Raw genomic sequence first — 18,674 nt, 5'->3', positions numbered from 1 at the left:
AAGGTGTTGAGCCCCCTCTGGAGGCCCTAAAGTAGAGTCCCTTAATTGCCTCTTCCAGCTTCTGGTGGCTGTCAGCCTCACCTCTCCCAGCTTTCTCTTCTTTGTCTTCTCTGTGTCTCTGCCTGTCATAAGGATGGATGTGATTGTGTTTAAGAGCCAACCAGATACTCTAGGATACATTTTTCCTTTCGCATCTTTTGCCATATAAAGTAATGTTCATAATTTCAAGAGATTAGGACTTGGTTATCTTTTGTGGGGGGCACCATGCAGGCCACTACACCCTAGTTCTCTAACCCTTATCCATAAATTTTACCTAGTTCACAAAATAAAAAGTTATAGGGCACCTGGCTGGCTTAGTAAAGTCGGTTAGACTGCCGACTCTTGGTTTTCATGATCTGGAGTCTTGTGAAGGAGTCCTGAGTGGGAATCTGTTTCAGATTCTCTCCCTCTAGCTCATGTCCACTTGTGCACTGTGTGCTCACACTTTCCTTCTCTCCAATAAGTAAAATTTTCTAAAATAAGGAAAAAGTTCTTTAAGTGATTTGTCTTTTTGGTTTCAAGAAAAAATTATTATTTTTTAAAAGATTTTATTTATTTGACAGACAGAGATCACAGTAGGCAGAGAAGCAGGTGGGGGGAGGGAGTGGGGGAAAGCAGGCCCCTTGCTGAGCAGAGAGCCCGATGCAGGGCTCTATTCCAGGACCCTGGGATCATGACCTGAGCTGAAGGCAGAGGTTTTAACCCACTGAGCCACCCAGGTGCCCCAAGAAAAAATTATTTTTAAAGATTTTATTTTACTTACTCCACTAGCGCACACACAAGCAGGGGTTAGTGGGAGAGGGAGAGGGAGAAGCAGGCTGGAGCTGGATGTGGGGCTTGATCCCACAACCCCAGGATCAAGACCTGAGCCGGAGACATAATTGAGCCACACACACCCCCCAAGAAAAAGTTACTTATTTATTTTTGAGAGAGAAGAGGGGCAAGGGAGAGAGAGAATCTTAAGCAGTTTCATACCCATCGTGGAACCTGACCCTGGGCTCTATCTTACTACCCTGAGATCATGACCTGAGCTGAAATCAAGAGTTGGACGCTTAACGGACTGAGTCACCTAGGTGCTCCAAGAAAAAGTTATTTGAAAAATGAGAGGCAAGTGGGGAAAAAAGCTCAGGAAACCTAGATTCTTTTCCCTCTTCTGTCATTAACTACTGATATAACCTTGGTTGAGCCATTTGCCCTCCTTGGTCCCTAGTTTCTTCATCTTATTTATTTATTTATTTATTTATTTTAAAGATTTTATTTATTTATTTGACAGAGAGAGATCACAAGCAGGCAGAGAGGCAGGCAGAGAGAGAGGAGGAAGCAGGCTCCCTGCTGAGCAGAGAGCCCGATGCGGGGCTCGATCCCAGGACTCTGAGATCATGACCTGAGCCGAAGGCAGCGGCTTAACCCACTGAGCCACCCAGGCGCCACCCCTAGTTTCTTCATCTTACATGGAAAGAATTGGAAAGGTGATTGCCAACAGCTTTCTAGACCAAAGACTTTGATGAAATGACTCCTGAATTGTCTTGGAGTTTGTTTTTTGAAGCCAGTGATTTTAAATGTGAGCAAAGAACTCATTCTAGTATTTTGGGCCAGTGGAGGCCTTTGCCTAGGATTTGAGGGAGAGATTATTGATTGACTTGTTGGTTGGCTGTCAGATCCTTGGGGTATTAACATAAGGTAACAAATTTATTAATTGTGTGTGGTTTTCAAAAAAAAAGGTATTAATGGACAGGTTGGGCCGTTTTTCACACTCATCCTACTGAGGCTGTGGACTGTATAGTCTGGATTTCCTTTCCAGGAAGAGTAGTTTGTCAAAAACACTGACAGATTTTTCTACATGAAACTAGATTGTGAAGCTGGTTCTACAATTTTTCACATGCAGTCATACTCTTCAGACTTTACTGAGTGCCTGTTCGATCATACTCCATTGCTAGAAACAACACTTAGAAAATGTGGGATTGAGATGGTGGTGTTGAAGGCACTATTCAAAGGTCAAATTTTTAGTACACTCTTATTATTACATGGAGAGGAGGAGGAACCAAATTGAATTCAAGTTTTTCTCTGATTATAATCTTCATTTCTTAGAATAAAGCAAGTTCATATCTGAGTCAGCAGGCATAATTATGTCGGAATAAAGTGCCCTGCTAAAGAGGTCAACCAACAGGCTGGGAAATCTATCTTAGGTTTGGTTTCTGCGACAGATCCTTGAACTCCATGTACCTTCTTTCTCATCCCTAAATCAGTAAGACTCACTTACCTCACAGGGAGTTGTGGAGGGTAATATACTGCTAATTTGTTCAGTATTTCACAACAATAAATTATATCTAGGGATCTGATAAAACATTGGCAAACTGCATTTATATGAGTACTTGGAGACAAGCATAGATATAACTTACAGATAGTTCAGAAAATTTATTAAAGTTATTTTAACTTCCTCTGTTATCAGATATCTTACCTTCTGTTTGCCGTATACTTTCCAAAGAGTTTTTTTCTTGTTTTTTTCCCCTAACAGACATGAGGTAGGTAGGGCAGATAGCCAAAGCCTGGTTAGATGATAAAGGGATCAATTCATCACGAAGACACAAGAACCCTAAATTTTACATAACTAATAATAAAACTTGAAAATAAATGAAAGAAAAACAGTGGAATTGAAATATATACATTATAACTATATTAACACGTTTCTAAGTAACCCATGGATCAAAGACATCACAAAATTAGGAAAGATTTTGAACTGGATAAAAACGATGACATGACCTTAAAATTTGTGGGATATAACTAAGACAGTGCTTAAAGGGAATTTTATAGTATTAAATGCTTCAGATAAAAAGCAGAAAGATCTAGTCAGTGACCTACATTTCTACCTTAAGAACCTAGGAAAAAAAGAGTAAGTTAAATTCAAATTAAGCAGAAGAAAGAAAATACTAAAGATAAAAACAGAAGGTAGTTGGTAAAGTATAAAACAAAAATAGAGAAAATCAATGAAAATCAAAGTTGGGTTTTTTTTTAATTTATTTTTAATTTTTTAAAAGATTTTATTTATTTATTTGACAGAGAGAAACACAGTGAGGGAACACAAGCAGGGACAGTGGGAGAGGGAGAAGCAGGCTCCCTGTTCAACAGGGAGCCAGATGTGGGGCTCAACCCCAGGAGCCTGGGATCATGGCCTGAGTTGAAGGCAGGCGCTTAATGACTGAGCCACTTTCGAAACTTGAGCAACTTTCGAAAGTTGGTTTTCGAAAAGATCAATAAAATTAATAAACCAAGCAAGTCTGATTGGGGGTGGGGAGGAGACACAAATGACCAATATCAGGAATAAGAGAAGGAATATCACTACTCATCCTAGAGACAGTGAAAAAGTACTAAGGGACTATTATGAACAATTATGCCAGTGCATTCAGTGTCTTAGATGAATTGAATCACGTCCTTGAAAAGTAAACTGCCAAAGTTCACTTCAGAAGAAATACAGAACCTCACTAGCTCCATATTTATTAAAGAAGTAACATTTGTAGTTGAAAGTGTTCCCCCCCCAGTGAAAGCTCCAGGTCTGAATGGCTTCACTGGCAGGTTTCACCGGACCTTCTCCCCATCCCCCTTCCTTTAAGAAGAGGTAATATCAATTCTACAAACTTCCAGAAAATAGGTGAGAGAGGAACAATTACCAAAGCATTCATTATTTTTTTTTTTTAAAGAGTTTATTTATTTGACAGATTACTAGTAGGCAGAGAGGCAGGCAGAGAGAAAGGAGGAAGCAGGATCCCTGCTAAGCAGAGAGCCCGATGTGGGGCTCAATCCCAGGACCCTGGAATCATGACCTGAGCCAACGGCAGAGGCTTTAACCCACTGAGCCACCCAGGTGCCCCAGCATTCATTATTTTTAACATCATCTGTTATCAGGCAAGCTTCTATTTCTGTGTGTGTGTACATTTATATATTTAAGATTTTTTTCCTGAAGATTTATTTATTCTAGAGAGAGAATGAGCCTGTGGGGCAGGGGAGCACAGAGGGAGAGGGAGAGAAAGAATCTCAAGCACACTCCCTTCTGAGCATGGAACCTGATTCGGGGCTCTATCCCCAGACCCTGAGATCATGACCTGAGTCAAAATCAAGAGTCAGACGCTAAACCAACTGAGCCACCAAGGCGCCCCAAGATTTTACTCCTTTTTTTTTTTAAGATTTTATTTATTTATATGACACAGAGAGGGATAGAGACCTTGAGAGAGGGGAGACAAGCAAAGGGAGTGGGAGAGGGAGAAGCAGGCTCCCCACTGAGCAGGGAGCCCGACGTATCAATCCCAAGACACTGGGATCATGACCTGAGCGAAAGGCAGCCGCTTAAAGACTGAGCTACAAAGTCTCCAAGATTTTATTCTTTTTCTTTTTTTTTAAGAGATTTTATTTATTCATTTGACAGAGTAAGATAGCGAGAGAGGGAACACAAGCAATGGGAGCAGCAGAGGGAGAAGGCGAAGCAGGCTCTCCGCTGAGCAGGGAGCCCAGTGTGGGGCTCGATACCAGGACTCTGGGATCATGACCTGAGCTGAATGCAAACGCCTAACCATCTGAGCCACCCAGGCACCCCATCAAGATTTTATTCTTTTTTTTTTTTTTTTTAAAGATTTTATTTATTTATTTGACAGAGAGAAATCACAAGTAGATGGAGAGGCAGGCAGAGAGGGAAGCAGGCTCCCTGCTGAGCAGAGAGCCCGATGCGGGACTCGATCCCAGGAGCCTGAGATCATGCCCTGAGCCGAAGGCAGCGGCTTAACCCACTGAGCCACCCAGGCGCCCTCAAGTTTTTGTTCTTAATCTCTACACCCAAGGTGGGGCTCAAACTCAACCCTGAGATCATGAGTCACATGCTCCACCAACTGAGCCAGCCAGACACCCCATTTATATTTTTAAAAGTGTTGTCCAGGTTTTTTTTCTTCCCTTTGCAGCAGACCTATGAAATAAGTAGGGCAAATAACACCGTTAAGATGAACTGAACTGTTTAGTTTGAACTTTAAGTTATCAAACTGGGAGAGGACCACATCTCTTTATTCCTAGTCCTCATATTACTACTGTTAACAAGCTGCCCCTTCAGTAGCTTTTTTGTAACAGCCTTTGGGGACAGGACTAACCAGTGCTGACTTCAAGGAGAAACTTAAAATCCTCAGCCCTTAAATTGAAGACTGGGTTAGACTCTGTGCCCATGCAATGCTTGACACTTATCAAGCCCTCAATAAATATGGCAGAACGAGGATCAGAACTGCAATATTAATCATCCCTTCGGCATAGGATTTAAATTAGGATTGCAGTTGGAACTGGATAAAAAGAAACATCTTATTTGGTTTAAGGAACACATCAGAATGCTCAGTGGAAGAGCTGGGTGGTCTGAGATTGGCTATCCCTTTTAGCCGTTAATCTGGTGGTGGCCTTTCTTTGCATTTAACTATCAATATATCTGAAGTGTAAAACACACTTTTATGATATTGTGGCATAGTAACTCACACTTAAATGTCAATAGAGACACTTGCAAAGACCTACAAGGTTCAATAATTTCTAGTGTGGGTTTGTTTCTCCTGTCATCACCCATTATGTATTTTTTTACAGCTTTTAAATTGCCACGGAGAGAAATTGGTCAGGATCATAATAGATGGCCAAGGAGCTGCCAAGGATACTGTTGCATGGATGGGAAAAAGTTCAATACTGCCTTGATTTTATTTATCTAAATTGTAGGCTATGACTTCAATATAATTCATGTTGCTAATATACCAAGGTAATGGCAAAGCACAAAATTATGCCATATGTTGAAGGAATGCTTTTACTCCATGAAGTTTTACAGTCTGAGATACGTTTCTAACTCCAATTATATAAAAACTCCTTTTTGTCAGCATGTATTAATCAGATTTTAGCATATTGACTTAAATTATAATCTCATCTCAACAGTTAAATTAGAGATATTTTAGAGTTTTTAGTTTATGGTTATGCAAATTAATTTTTATGTCTCTTGAATGTCTTCTCTAAACTAAGGCTGTGAGAGAGTATAAATTGTCTGGTAATAGCAGAGGCTTTTTCTTAAAATAGAGGATTTGTTAGAATAACCTGAAGGGGTCTTGGTAACCCTTAAGCTGCTGATGTCCAAAATCTGTGCAAGCTGGATGATGCCAGATAAGCACCGTGTCTTAATTTTATGGCTGTTTGAAAAATATGACTGTTACTTTAGTTGGGGGTGGATACTTCGGTTCTCCTTTAACCCTTCCATATTTTGTGAATATGCTCTGCCAAAGTGATATGTAAGAACCCAAGATTCATAGTAACTATTCCAACATTGCTATAACCCATTTTTCTTAAGATTTATTTATGGTGAAATTGCCAGGTTCGTCATGAAAGGTGACTGGATCTACTAGTTCATGCTTTATTCCATTTAATTAAGAGAGGAGTGGGTGTCAGAGTAACACCCACCTGGGACTGTGGTGCCTTAAGGGGAGTTCAGTACATTACAAGGACAGAGTTGTTGGAAAGCACCATCTGGAAGACATTTGCCCATAGTGGTGCCAAATTCTACTTTCTCATAAATCTTGGAACAATTGCATATCTAACCTTGCCCAGTGATGGGTTTAGGTGTGGCCTAACGAAATTTAAAGAGGACTGACACTTGAGAGAAGAAATTCAGTAGATTTTAATAAAGGAAAAAAAAATACCATGTAAAATTATTTTGTGGGATTGTGATCTTGTAATGAGATATCAAGAATTTGTGTGTTACTTACAAATATGCCGGTGAACTAGACTGATAACTTCAAGCAGTTCTGAGAATTGCTATCTTACACATTCATTTTTTTTTTTTAATGGTGATCAGAGCTTGGAGGAGACTACAGCTGAGTAAAATTTATAAGGCAGCCTTTATCTCTATTTATAATGTATATGTTTTAATCTAAAAGAACAAAAGGCCCTTTACTCCCTTGCTCACTGGAGCAGGAGGCTTAGATAATCAACAAACAGGATACTTTGCCCCGGAATAATTCTGTGACTGGATGAGGCAGTGCCTTGGCCTGATTTTTAAAGATTCACAAACTGGAGTTGTGCTAGCCAAACGGAGAGCAGTTCCTCTCTCCACACTCCTTTCTATTAATAAAGTTTGTGTTGTCTATATGTGGCTTGTTAATGATATGGGTGTTAACGACCACAGTTAATCTTCCTCCTCAACTCTTTCTTAATCCAGTCTCTTAAATAGACATTTAAAAAGCTTTTAACTCCTCTTGAATTGGGTGCTCATGGGCTTTTGGTGGAGGTGGGGTGATAGTTATCAGCCCATTTAACAAAACCTGAGACAGCCAGGACAGCTGTAATGTGTATCTCTATGCAGTGTTTTTCTTAAAATGCCACATGGCTAATACTTTGGAAATCATAAATCTAGTGGAAGAAAACATCTTTATGGAGGGTATTTTAGTTTTATGCTGAATGTGTTACAAACTTAAAATCATTGGTGCTTCTAGATCCATAAAGAACAAAGAATACAGACCAGATTAAAACGGTTTTGTAAATTTGGTTTCTTTTCATCTGTTTTATTTATTACAATAAGGCTATATAGAGGATGCCTTCAAGACAGTGCTGCAGCTGACAATCAAATCTTCACTTAAGCCACTAACTTTCCCAAAGCCCTTTGGGGAGAAATGGGAATTTCTCAAGCCTGGGCCAACTGAAGTCACCCATCAGCAGCATATTTAATTAATACATGTGATACGGAGCTTTGCCTATGCCCTCACTCCTTTCCCCTCTTTCTGGAGTCTTTCTTTCTGGAGAATTTTACCTTCTTACTGGGCTTACAGATTTTATATTGGAACTCTATAATAGGGGTGCCTTGTTGGCTCAGTCGGTAAAGCATGAGACTCTTTATCCTGGGATTGTAAGTTTGAGCCCCACGTTGGGTGTAGAGATTATGTACATATAAAATCTTTGGGGTGGGGGAAGAAAAAAGAAACTCTAAAATGAAGAGAGAGCTCACTGATGATGTGTTTTGACATTTAGCCTGACTAACACCTCCAGATAGTTCAGTGGGTGGTTCAGTGAGGCAGTTTACCATTTGGTTCTTCATTACTTTTTTAAAAATAACAAAGCAAGCTCAGAGAAAGATTTAGAATTTTGTTGTATATATACTTTTGCTCGTAAGTAGTGATGAAAATAAAATGTGCTACACCAAGATCTAAGAAAAGCCACCAAGACAGCTGGCATTGCCAAGTAGTGACTGGAGGGACTAGAGCAGAGCCTAAACTGGACAAACAGAACCCAGAAACCCTATGTGGGCGATTCTGTGAATCCAGGATTGACCAATGGAAATAGCTAACCATTCCCTCTGTTCTGGATTGCCCCAGTTTTCTCTAATGGCTTCTCTAACTTCTGGGGACTTACAGTTTCTTACATATTTTTTCTAAAAACCTTTATAGCGAGTGGAGTTTTTTGGTCCTCTTTCTGCTTCACTTCCTCACCTCTTCCTTCCCACCCCCCTCCCGTAAGATTTATCTGTTAAAGAAGTCTGTCATCGACTTGGAATGTGGGTTCTGCCTGTGCCTGACCACAGTGCTCTTTGATGTTTTTCCAAGGCTGACTTCTCACCAGATCCCTGGTTTAGGGGATTTTTTGCCCAGCACTCAGAGGCCTATAAGGTAAATTTGCCTTGTGTCGTTGATATGAACGGTTGGTGGGGCCTGCTCTTTTCTCATGTCCTGATGGGCAGTTAAATTGCCAGAATCTATGTGTAGTTGTTGATGCCTTTACCAGAGAGTCACTCTGTGTCGTTACAAAAGGGCCGAGAGCTGTTACGTCTGAAAGACTTTAGAAACTTGAGAAGCTGCTCACCCCTTCCTATGGAGATTTCCACAAGGATAGGGTTGCACTCAGAGGCTCATCCTCTCTTCCTTCGTCATGGTATCGGGATTCTACCTTAATCACTCCATCATCCTGCCAGCCATGCCTCATTTCTCATACTCGAACGCTCCCTTCTCAAGCTCAGCGTGAACCACCAGTCTTGATGCTTTATCTGGTACAGGCTCTAGCCCTTAAATTGTCCGTCTGGCTTTGTGTTTCATTTGACCCTAATACACTGGGTCGCACTGTCTAAAAGAAAATTATGTCCCCTCCGATGTCTGAGTGCATTTCTCATTTCTTACTGCTGCTCCTGAGCAGATCTGTAACTTCAAGGTTAAGATAAGACACATTCCATCAGAACTATGTCGTCATCCTTGCCAGCTTCTGATCTGTGACTGTCCCAGAGATTTACAAGACAGTTGCGTGCCATTCTTTACAGAATATTATGGTTGGACTCTGACTTCTGGCATCAGGCCCAATTTGATTTGTCAGCTGTTACAAAACCCATTTCCCAAAGAGAAAGGGACCTTAGCTGAGTGCCCTTTAGGCAGTTCTTGAAGAGGGGAAAGGAAGAGATTGATCTGACATTATTTCCGGATGTTTTAGGAAGGGGGTAGACACCAGAATATTTTTGTCCTTTTCCTTGTTGATTTCACTTTTTTTTTTTTCCTGAAAGGTTTCACTAAAATAATAATGTTGCTGTCATTTTTTCCTTTATCTCTTCACAGAATTACTGTTAGTCTTTTTATATTGCCATTTCCAGTGCTTTTCTGAGTGTTAGGGAGTAAGACTAAGTATTTTGCCTTTAAGAGAGAATGTACCTTGTTCTCTGAAGCTTTATTAGTTTACCCATACCCATACCTAGTTAACAAAGATAGTCCCTCTTCTTTCTTGCTGTCTACTAACATTTTGAGCTGCAGGAGTTACTGCATGTGATAAGGTTTACCGGCTTAGGAATTTGGAAGGTCACATATTTCCTGCTGCTGTTGAATTTGGCCCTATATTTTTACAAAAGCTTCTCTTTGGGGGACTTACCAGCTCTTTGGTCTCTATTTAAACTCACTGTTTCCCAAGAGGTAGGCAGTGGGGATTTGGCCCATTTTAGTGATTCTGAGGTTAGGTCTCAAATTATTTACTCGAGATCATACATGGCAAGTTGATCACACAGTGAGAACCCTGATCTAATTCCTTTCCATTGTTTTTATATCCCTTAACTACAAAAGTATTAAAAAGTTAGGAAGAGTCCAAAAAGGCCTTTTAATACCCAGAGATTTTTCTGACAGGTATATTCAAATTTGAGGAAATCTTCTGTAGTTAAAAACTGTCTACTCTCATATCCTATAATTTCTTCTGTTTGATAACTAAAATAATCACTGTTCTCCACCTTTTCCTCAGTTGGGGTCTTTGCTTTTGATTGTCCCTTTTTCTTACTCTCCTATGACAACTGCCTAAAGCTGTCTTAAAGACCAGAATCCTAAAGCAGAGGGAAGGCTTTGGAGCTCTCCAAAATGGTCTTTAGGGCCAGGAGAAAAGAAACTTTATGGGACTGCTATCTCTAAGTAGCTCTCTTCTTTATTGCAATCTTTTTTCCAAGTATTAGGGATTATTGATATATGGAGTTTTAAATTACTATATAGTAATGCTTTGGGTGGGTAGTAATTATTTAAAAATTTGTTTCATAATATTACAATAACAATTAATGGAAAGTTTTTTTTTTTAAACATTTTATTTATTTGAGAGAGCAGAGAGTAGTAGCTGGAATAAGGGGCGGGGAGTAAAGGGAGAGAGAGAAGCAGACTTCCCGCTGAGCAAGGGAGCCCTGTGCAGAGCTTGATCCCAGGACTCTGAAGTCATGATCTGAGCCGAAGGCAGATGCTTAACTGACTGACTGAGCCACCCAGGCACCCCAAAAAGTGTTTTTTGTTTTTTGTTTAGATTTTATTTGACAGAGATCACAGATAGGCAGAAAGGCAGGCAGAGAGAGGGAGAAGCAGGCCCCCCGCTGAGCAGAGAGCCCCAGGAGGGGCGCCATCCCAGGACCCTGGGACCATGACCCGATCGGCCAAAGGCCAAGGCTTAACCCACTGAGCCACTCAGGCACCGCCCCCCCCCAAAAGTGGTTTTAATGAAACAATAATGGTTGTGGCTGGACTGCTGTCCTCTTTAAAAACTACTTAAGGATTACATTTTTTTCTACTTGTAATTTCAATGGATAGGTTCTTTGGTAGTGCTTCAAGTGTCTGGATTCTGTTTCTGTATCTAATAATCCCTCAAAGAAGGAAAGTTGTAGAGTATTTTGAAATACTTCCCTTCCCCCCTTTCTGTTATCCCGCATTCCCCCAAGCAATTTTAATTAACTGTTCAGTGACAGATGGTAGAAAAGGCCTTATTTAAAGTGTTTCTGCTGTGCTGGGTTAGGGGTGAGGGGTTTGTACTGATCCTGTTGTAGAGCGACCTAGCTTTTCCCCCTCCCCCTTCCAGTTGAGCTATAATCCTGTTAGATGATCTTAAAATGCTATTGATTAATTCCCGGTGCTCTTAGAGCAATAAGCACAGGTTTGGGGTTTAAAACCCAAGAATCAATTCCCGTGAGTTCTGAATGCCTTCGCTTTGAGGCCAGGAGAGTACCTTCCAACTTCTCCACCCAGTCTTCACTGAAAAGGAAAGTTAAGCCTTTTAACTTTTCCATTTGCCTCTCCGCACCCCCCCCCAGTCTAGTACTGCTGCCAGTTGCCATGGCAACGGGCTGGGACAGCTGCGCAGTGGCTCCCAGGCAGCTGGGTGGGGGCGGGGGAGCTGCCAGCCCGCCAAGCCCCAGACCTGGGAGGGGAGGCCCCTCCTGTTAGCCCAGAGGGAAAGAAAGAACTGGGGCGATCCGGTAGGTAAAGGAGGGAACCCCCATTCATCTTCTACCTTTGGGGCACCTCTTCTGCATGAAGGTATAAAGGGAGATTTTCCTCTTTCCTCCCTCAAACTGAAGAACACATATGTAAATCCTTGTTTTTCCTCGTGAGGCAGGGGAGGCCATAGCCACAATGCTTAACTGCATGCATCTTACCCGGGGCTGGTTTTAACCCCGGCGCTCTGACCTAAACTGCTCAGCTCCCGGAAATTCCAAGGTGAGTGGGGGTGGGGGTGGTGTACTCTCCCTGGAATATGACATTTCCTGTCTCTGGTGAGATCGGAGGCTGTTTGTATTTTAAATAAATAAGATTTTTTTTTTTCTTGAAGCTTAGGACTCTCTTCTAAATTCATGGGAAAAATATTTTTAAACTCCTATCTACATTCTCCCCCTCCATCCCCTCTTCTGAATAAAGTACTTTAATAAAATCTTAAGTTTTTTTTTTTATAGGGGAGTAATGGGTACAGACAGTTTTTTGGGTAGGCAGACCTATTTATTGCTAATAGGTTCTGGAGATACGGTTTCCAACTAGATGTTCTTGGAATAATTCCTTAAATTTTGCTAACTTGAAGTAAATTGATAAATGCAACTTTTTATGTTACTTGACTTGAACACAATTCTGAGATTAGTAGTGGCCTTCCCTGTTCCTGGGAGATGTCTTCTAGTCAGGATGGAAATATTTTTAGAGAGTGCTGAAAAAAAATCTTTTAAGAATTACGGAAGAATGAAAATGGAGTTCAGCTAAGAAAACAGTTATAATCCAGACTGTAGGCACAATTTAACTTGGTTAAAGAATTCTTAAAAGTGATTATGGAAACAACAATGTGGGAATTTTAAAAACTAGATCTGTGTTGAGTACCCCCTGGTGTGCATATTTCTGAGCTTAACTCAATTTCCATTTGTGTTGCTCTGCTTCAGCTTTCCTTGGGCCTATGAATGGTTCTTCTGTGTTTTGAGGCTTCGTGTTGATGTGAGTTTGGGGCCAGACTTCTTTTTCCTCCTCTTCTTCCTTTGGCCCAAAGTCAACTCCAGTTAAGAGAGGTACCTCCTTAACCATTTGGATTAGTTGAGCCATGAGAATTACCGAATTTTTTTAGTTTTTGGACTAAAAATGTTTGTTGTTGTTCTTGCCTATCTACCATCCCTAAGTGGAAAAAAAAGGCTTCATGTATCTGAGATGCCAGCCTTGCTTTTGTGAACTGATGGACGCTCTAGGGACAAGCTCAGTTTGTTTGAGGGAAAGATATACCAAGTCGCTGAAGACAGTGGAGAAAGATGCCTGAGCAGGCCTTTTTGTGCTGCCAAGAGACTAGTCAAGATCCTCAAAGCAGGGGAAGGTTACATTTTGGGGCTTTTCTTTTTTCATTTTTATCAAGAACCTTATTCACCTTAAAGGTAAGGTTTTAATTTTGTCACTGTTCATTTAACTGGTAGTTTTCTGCATTTGTTTGAGATCCTGGCTTGTTAACAATTATAGAGGTACCCAGGAGTAACATACCACACCACTTGTCTTTTGGAATCTGAAATTAGAGGAGTTAGTTGTGTGTATAATAATGATTTTGGTCTTGTGAGCTGAAGAAAAAGTTGTTTTCGGGAAAGTGGGGATTGACCATTTTCTCCTTATATTCTTAGGAACCGTCTGTAGAATGCTTCAAGACCCAAGCGAAGGGTACATGGCAACTTTGTGTTATCCCCTCTGCATTCCATCAAGAAAAGACAAAGTTTTAATTCCTTGCATGGCTTTCGATCATTTTGTCCTTCCTCTTTGCAGGAACCCGGTGGCCTTAGTCCTTCAGGTGGAACCGCGTGCAACATGGGAAAGAAAACCAAGCGGACAGCTGACAGTTCTTCTTCAGAGGATGAGGAGGAGTATGTTGTCGAGAAGGTGCTAGACAGGCGTGTAGTTAAGGGGCAAGTGGAATATCTACTGAAATGGAAAGGCTTTTCTGAGTAAGTGTATTCTTTAGGCCTTAGCACTCTGCAGAGGTGGACACCTTTGGTTTCCTTCTCCATGAGCCACTGCCATCTTCGTCTTTTTCTCTCCTCACCTGCACCCCTCCTAAGAGTCAGAAGACACAGCAATAAACTAGTCTCTCCCTTCGAGCTGGTGTTCTAATGATAATGCTTTTGAGAGATAGTATAATGAATTGGTTAGGTGCTTAGATGAGGAGCCAGATTGCTTAGGTCCAGATTCTTGTTCCACCACTTATGAGCTGGTTGACCTTGGTTTAGTTATCTTTTCCCTCCTCAATACAGTAGGAAGAGGAAATAGATGTTGGGTATATGTAGAGACCGACAGGTAAGATCAGTGTAAATATAAACTATTATTAGGGCTGGCCCAGTTGGTACAGCATGTGACTCTTGATCTTGAGATTGTGAATTCGAGCCCCATGATGGGTGTAGAGATTACTTAAAAATAAAAATAAAATCTTCTTTTAAAAAAAGTATAAACTGCTACTATTAGTGTTCTTTTGGGTATAACTAAGCTAAGATATATACATTGAAACAAAAGTCATCCATTCCATAGCCCATAGCTTTCCAGAATGATCCTTGGATCTCACAAGTGACCTAGAGTGAAGGACTCCTCTTAATGAGAAACTTAAATCTGAGGCAACATTTTTTTCCCTCCCAATTTTTATTTTTTTAATTTCAAATCTACAGCTTAGGCAAAAGAAATTGAACACTCAGATACATACCACCTAGTTTCTGCAATTAATACTTTAAAATCTGTCTGGCTTTTTGTTACTGTTTTTTTGAAGACCTTAAAAAACCTTTTTTTTTTTTCCAATGAGCTTTAAGAACGATACTGAAGTATTGACTAGAATGTCTGTTAGGAAATAACTGGTTTTAAGCTGAAGTGCTAAAGGTGATTATTCTTTTTCCTTGGAATAAACACAACTAGACACATTGAAGCACAGAGGAGGTAGCTTGAAAGGTAAAATATGTGTAATTGTTAGACATTTTGCCTCAGTTTTTGATTAATTCTCTTCCTCAGGATGACTGATAACAAAGAATGGATTTTCCAGAACCCAGTGCACTGGTAGGAACTGGTACAGGCTTCTTGGAGTGGCTTGGAATAGAAATATAATGCAAGGCACATGGGGAATTCTACATTTCTGGTGGCCACATTAAAGAAATTTTTTTAAAAAAGATTTTATTTATTTATTTGACAGAGAGAGAGATCACAGTAGGCAGAGAGAAAGGGGGAAGCAAGCTCCTTGCTGAGCAGAGAGCCCGATGTGGGGCTCGATCCCAGGACCCTGAGACCATGACCTGAGCCCGAGGCAGCGGCTTAACCCACTGAGCCACCCAGGCACCCCAAAAGAAATTTTAGTAATTTATCTAACAGTGTATCAAAATGCTTTTTCAACATTAATAGTATAAAAATATATTTTACATTACTTTTTTCATGCTGAGTCTTAAAAATCTTGTGTATTTTACATTTTATAGCACATCTCAGTTCAGACTAGTCATATTTCAAGTGTTCAGTTAGCCACATGTGGCTAGTAGTTAGCACATTGAACATCACAGCTTTAACATGTAGGACTTATATGTACTAAATGGTACATATAAGTACATATAATGTTACTAAATTTTGATGGTACTTTTGGACAAAGGTCTGAATCAGGAGCCTTTAGAACATACCTAAGGTTATTTTACTACATAAGTCAGCATTTCTCATTTGGAGCACTTTTGGCGTTTTAAGTGGGACAGTGCATGCACTACAGGATGCTTAGGATCTCTAGCACAGAGAGCATGAAATGGGGGTAGCACAGCAATCAGAGTATGTCCTCCATATTTCTGAAGAGGAGTGATCTCACCACATCCTTTAGAGTTGAGAAATTATGAGTTTGAGAGACCTAGAAATAGGAATTAAAATAACATTGAAAGATTTTAAGGGTGTCTATTGGGCTCATTGAATCACCATTTGAAGTTGTTGGTCATTTCGAAGGTTCGTGAGACTGTCTGTATTTGAGTTACTGGTAACTTAATAGATTAAAGAGGGAAAGGAAGTTTGAGGTGGATGGATTAAAGCACTTATCCTTACTTTCTCAGAAGTGCCCAGGATTTCATTAAAAGACTAAAACAAATTTTGCCCTGTTAGCATTAGCTAACTAAGTACCTACTCCATGTTGGGCAGTGGTCAGATTCTTCTACTTCATGTGTTTTCTTTCATTCTCATAACAGCCTTTAGAGGTATTTTCAGTTTATAGTTGAGGAAGTTAGCGAAGCTATTTGCCGAAGATGGCATAACTGATAAGTGCTGGCACAAGGATCCTAGTATCAGATTTCTTTGGCCCTAATGCCTAGGCTCTTTTTAAATTATACCATGCTGTCTTTTGGGTGGAGATTGGTTGTTGTAGAAGCAGCAATACCAATATGGTAGGAAAAGATTATCCCATTATAGGACTGTCTTTCCTTGTTATCCATAGAGATTTGCTCCTCTCCCTCCAAGTCTGCTTGCTTGTGTTCAGTGTTGGCACACCTCTTGCTTTTGGTGTCTTAATTTCTTTTGGTATCCTAGAAGAAACTATGTGGTTTGTGGGTTTGGGGGAAAGTTACTATATGAGGTGGGGTTTTTGGTTTTTTTGCCTTTTGCTGAAGAACCAAGAAGGAGAGGCTTTTCTAGTTTTAGGTCAAATGATTTTGAAATAAATCTTGTCTCATTTTCAAGCTCTTTTTGCAGAAAGTTTTAAATCTAGAGTAAATACCATATTTTTCCATTATTCTCCTTCGAGTCTAATTATGGTGTGTGTTCAAACCACGCCCATCTAAAGATACCGTATTTGAAAACCAAAATATTTTAAATGGATAATATATACATTAAATAATTTTTACCCAGGTCAATGAAAGGATTGTAGAAACTGTTTCTATGATACATTTCCAGATATACTTTAATATAAACTAGTCCTTACTATTTAACCAAAAGAACTTCTGCCACTGGCTAGGAGTGAAGAGGATGCCTGGTCTGGTTTTTCCTATGGAGGTACATCTCATGATTTGATTCCATAAGCCTATAATGTAGTTGGTAGTTTGGTTTTCTGAAACCCCTGCCAGGAATAGAGAACAACTTTGTGAATAATAACTGTTTTCCTCATAATAGGACTCCCTTGACTCAAGTTTAGTTAGATTCAGTTATTCGGTTTTTTTAAAATATTAATATTAATATTTGTTTTTTGTTAATATAAAAATGTGTTTTGACTGCCTGGTAACAGTAGACTTGATTCCACAACATTGAATTAATGTACTCCAATCCCACTTCTGAGTCGTCTTCTTACTGTTCACCTATATTCTAATGATTTAAGCCCTTATACTACCTTTTTTCTTAATAAAAATCTTGCAGTACTTCCAATCTTGAAATAATTTATTGACATTTGTTCAGAATGTAAGTAACATGTTAAAGATAGTGTAAACTGGGGATGCATGCTTTGTTACATTATTCTCTCAGGATTTGCATAGACGATTATATGAAATCACATTTTATAAAGCAGAATTCATATTTTGAGTTTTAAAAAACTTTTGAGGTATCATTTAGATATTATAAAATTCATTCATTGAAAGTTTACAATTCAGTGAATTTTAGTAAATTCATAGAGTTGTCAACCATTACCACACTCCAGTTTAAGATACTCCCATAATTTCCCCAGATTCTCTTGAGCTCATTTATAGTTAATCTCAATCCCACATTTTGTCTCTAAATGTGTCTTTCCTACATTTCATATAAATGGAATCAGACAATATATAGTCTTTTGTATCTGGTTTCTTAGCATATTATTTTTGAGGTTCTTTCATGTTGTGGCATGTATTAATTAGTATTGTGTACCTTTTGTTGCCGAATAGTATTCTCCTTTATAAATGTACCACATTTATTCATCCATTCACAAATTGATGGACATTTGAATTGTTTTCTGTCTTTGGCTATTGAAATGCTGCTACAAGGAATTTCAAGTTTCTTTGTGGATATATTTTTTCATTTCTGTTACCAAGATTCCTAGGATCAAATTTGTTATCTCTTTTAAGTGTAGGTTTTTGTTTTTGTTTTGTTTTGTTTTTCATTTTGCCTACTCTTTAAAAGAAAGCACTGGTTTTTTTCCCCTCCTCATTCTTTTCTTTTTTTTTTTTTTTTTTTGAATTCTTTGTGCCCAGGGAGCACAATACTTGGGAACCTGAGAAAAATTTGGATTGCCCTGAGCTAATTTCTGAGTTTATGAAAAAGTATAAGAAGATGAAGGAGGGTGAAAACAACAAACCCAGGGAGAAGTCAGAAAGTAACAAGAGGAAATCCAATTTCTCGAACAATGCTGATGATATCAAATCCAAAAAAAAGAGAGAGGTAAGCTTCTTTCCCCGCTTTTTCCACAATTGTTTTTGCCTCTTGCTGGACTCTCCTTACTCCCCAAGTGGTATTTTGGTGGTTTCTGTTCTAATGATGGCCTGCAAGGTAAATTGTTGAACAAAAGAGCTTCCGGGGAGGTGTGTTGATTAACTATAGCGCCCCCTCATGGCTGAATGAGAAATGTACTGTATATTTCACTGAATTGTATTAAAGTGGCAAAATTAAGACCCTGTAAAACAGCAGCTACTCCCTCTCTTCTCCATAAATGGGCAGCTAAGTTATCTTAGCAAGGGAGGGACTTGGTGAAGTTTTTAAGGGTAGAAAATGGCTTTAAAAAGTTTAGTACTTCTTGGAGCACCTGGGTGGCTCAGTGGGTTAAGCCTCAAATACATAAATAAAATCTTTTTTTAAAAAAAAGTTTACTAAGTCTTTCTTCCTTTTGTTTCAAAGATAGCACTTATTTTCAAACTTTTATATTCCTTTTTTAAAATTGATGTGAAATTCACATAACACACAACCATTTTATTTTTTACTTTTTTATTTTTT

General features: G+C 39.5%; 1 protein-coding gene across 5 annotated transcripts in view; it reads left to right on the top strand.

Annotated features, from left to right (window-relative positions):
- The window catches only part of CBX5 (chromobox 5), a 37,383-nt gene that overhangs the window by 5,639 nt on the left and 13,070 nt on the right, over nt 1-18,674 (top strand). For 3 of the 5 annotated variants that reach the window (XM_032348460.1, XM_032348459.1, XM_032348458.1), the window contains exons 2-3: nt 13,563-13,741; nt 17,939-18,125. In XM_032348460.1, the coding sequence (XP_032204351.1) occupies nt 13,605-13,741; nt 17,939-18,125 (324 nt within the window). In that variant the 5' untranslated portion in view covers nt 13,563-13,604. Of the gene's footprint in view, nt 1-11,661; nt 11,768-11,918; nt 12,009-13,562; nt 13,742-17,938; nt 18,126-18,674 lie in introns of those variants that run through there. The other 2 variants (XM_032348461.1, XM_032348462.1) reach the window with 2 other exon arrangements.

The sequence above is a fragment of the Mustela erminea genome, chromosome 6 (assembly GCF_009829155.1).
Source record: "Mustela erminea isolate mMusErm1 chromosome 6, mMusErm1.Pri, whole genome shotgun sequence".
NCBI lineage: Eukaryota > Metazoa > Chordata > Mammalia > Carnivora > Mustelidae > Mustela > Mustela erminea.
The sequence above is the reverse complement of the archived record's forward strand: the minus strand, read 5'-3'. Positions and strand labels throughout refer to the sequence as shown.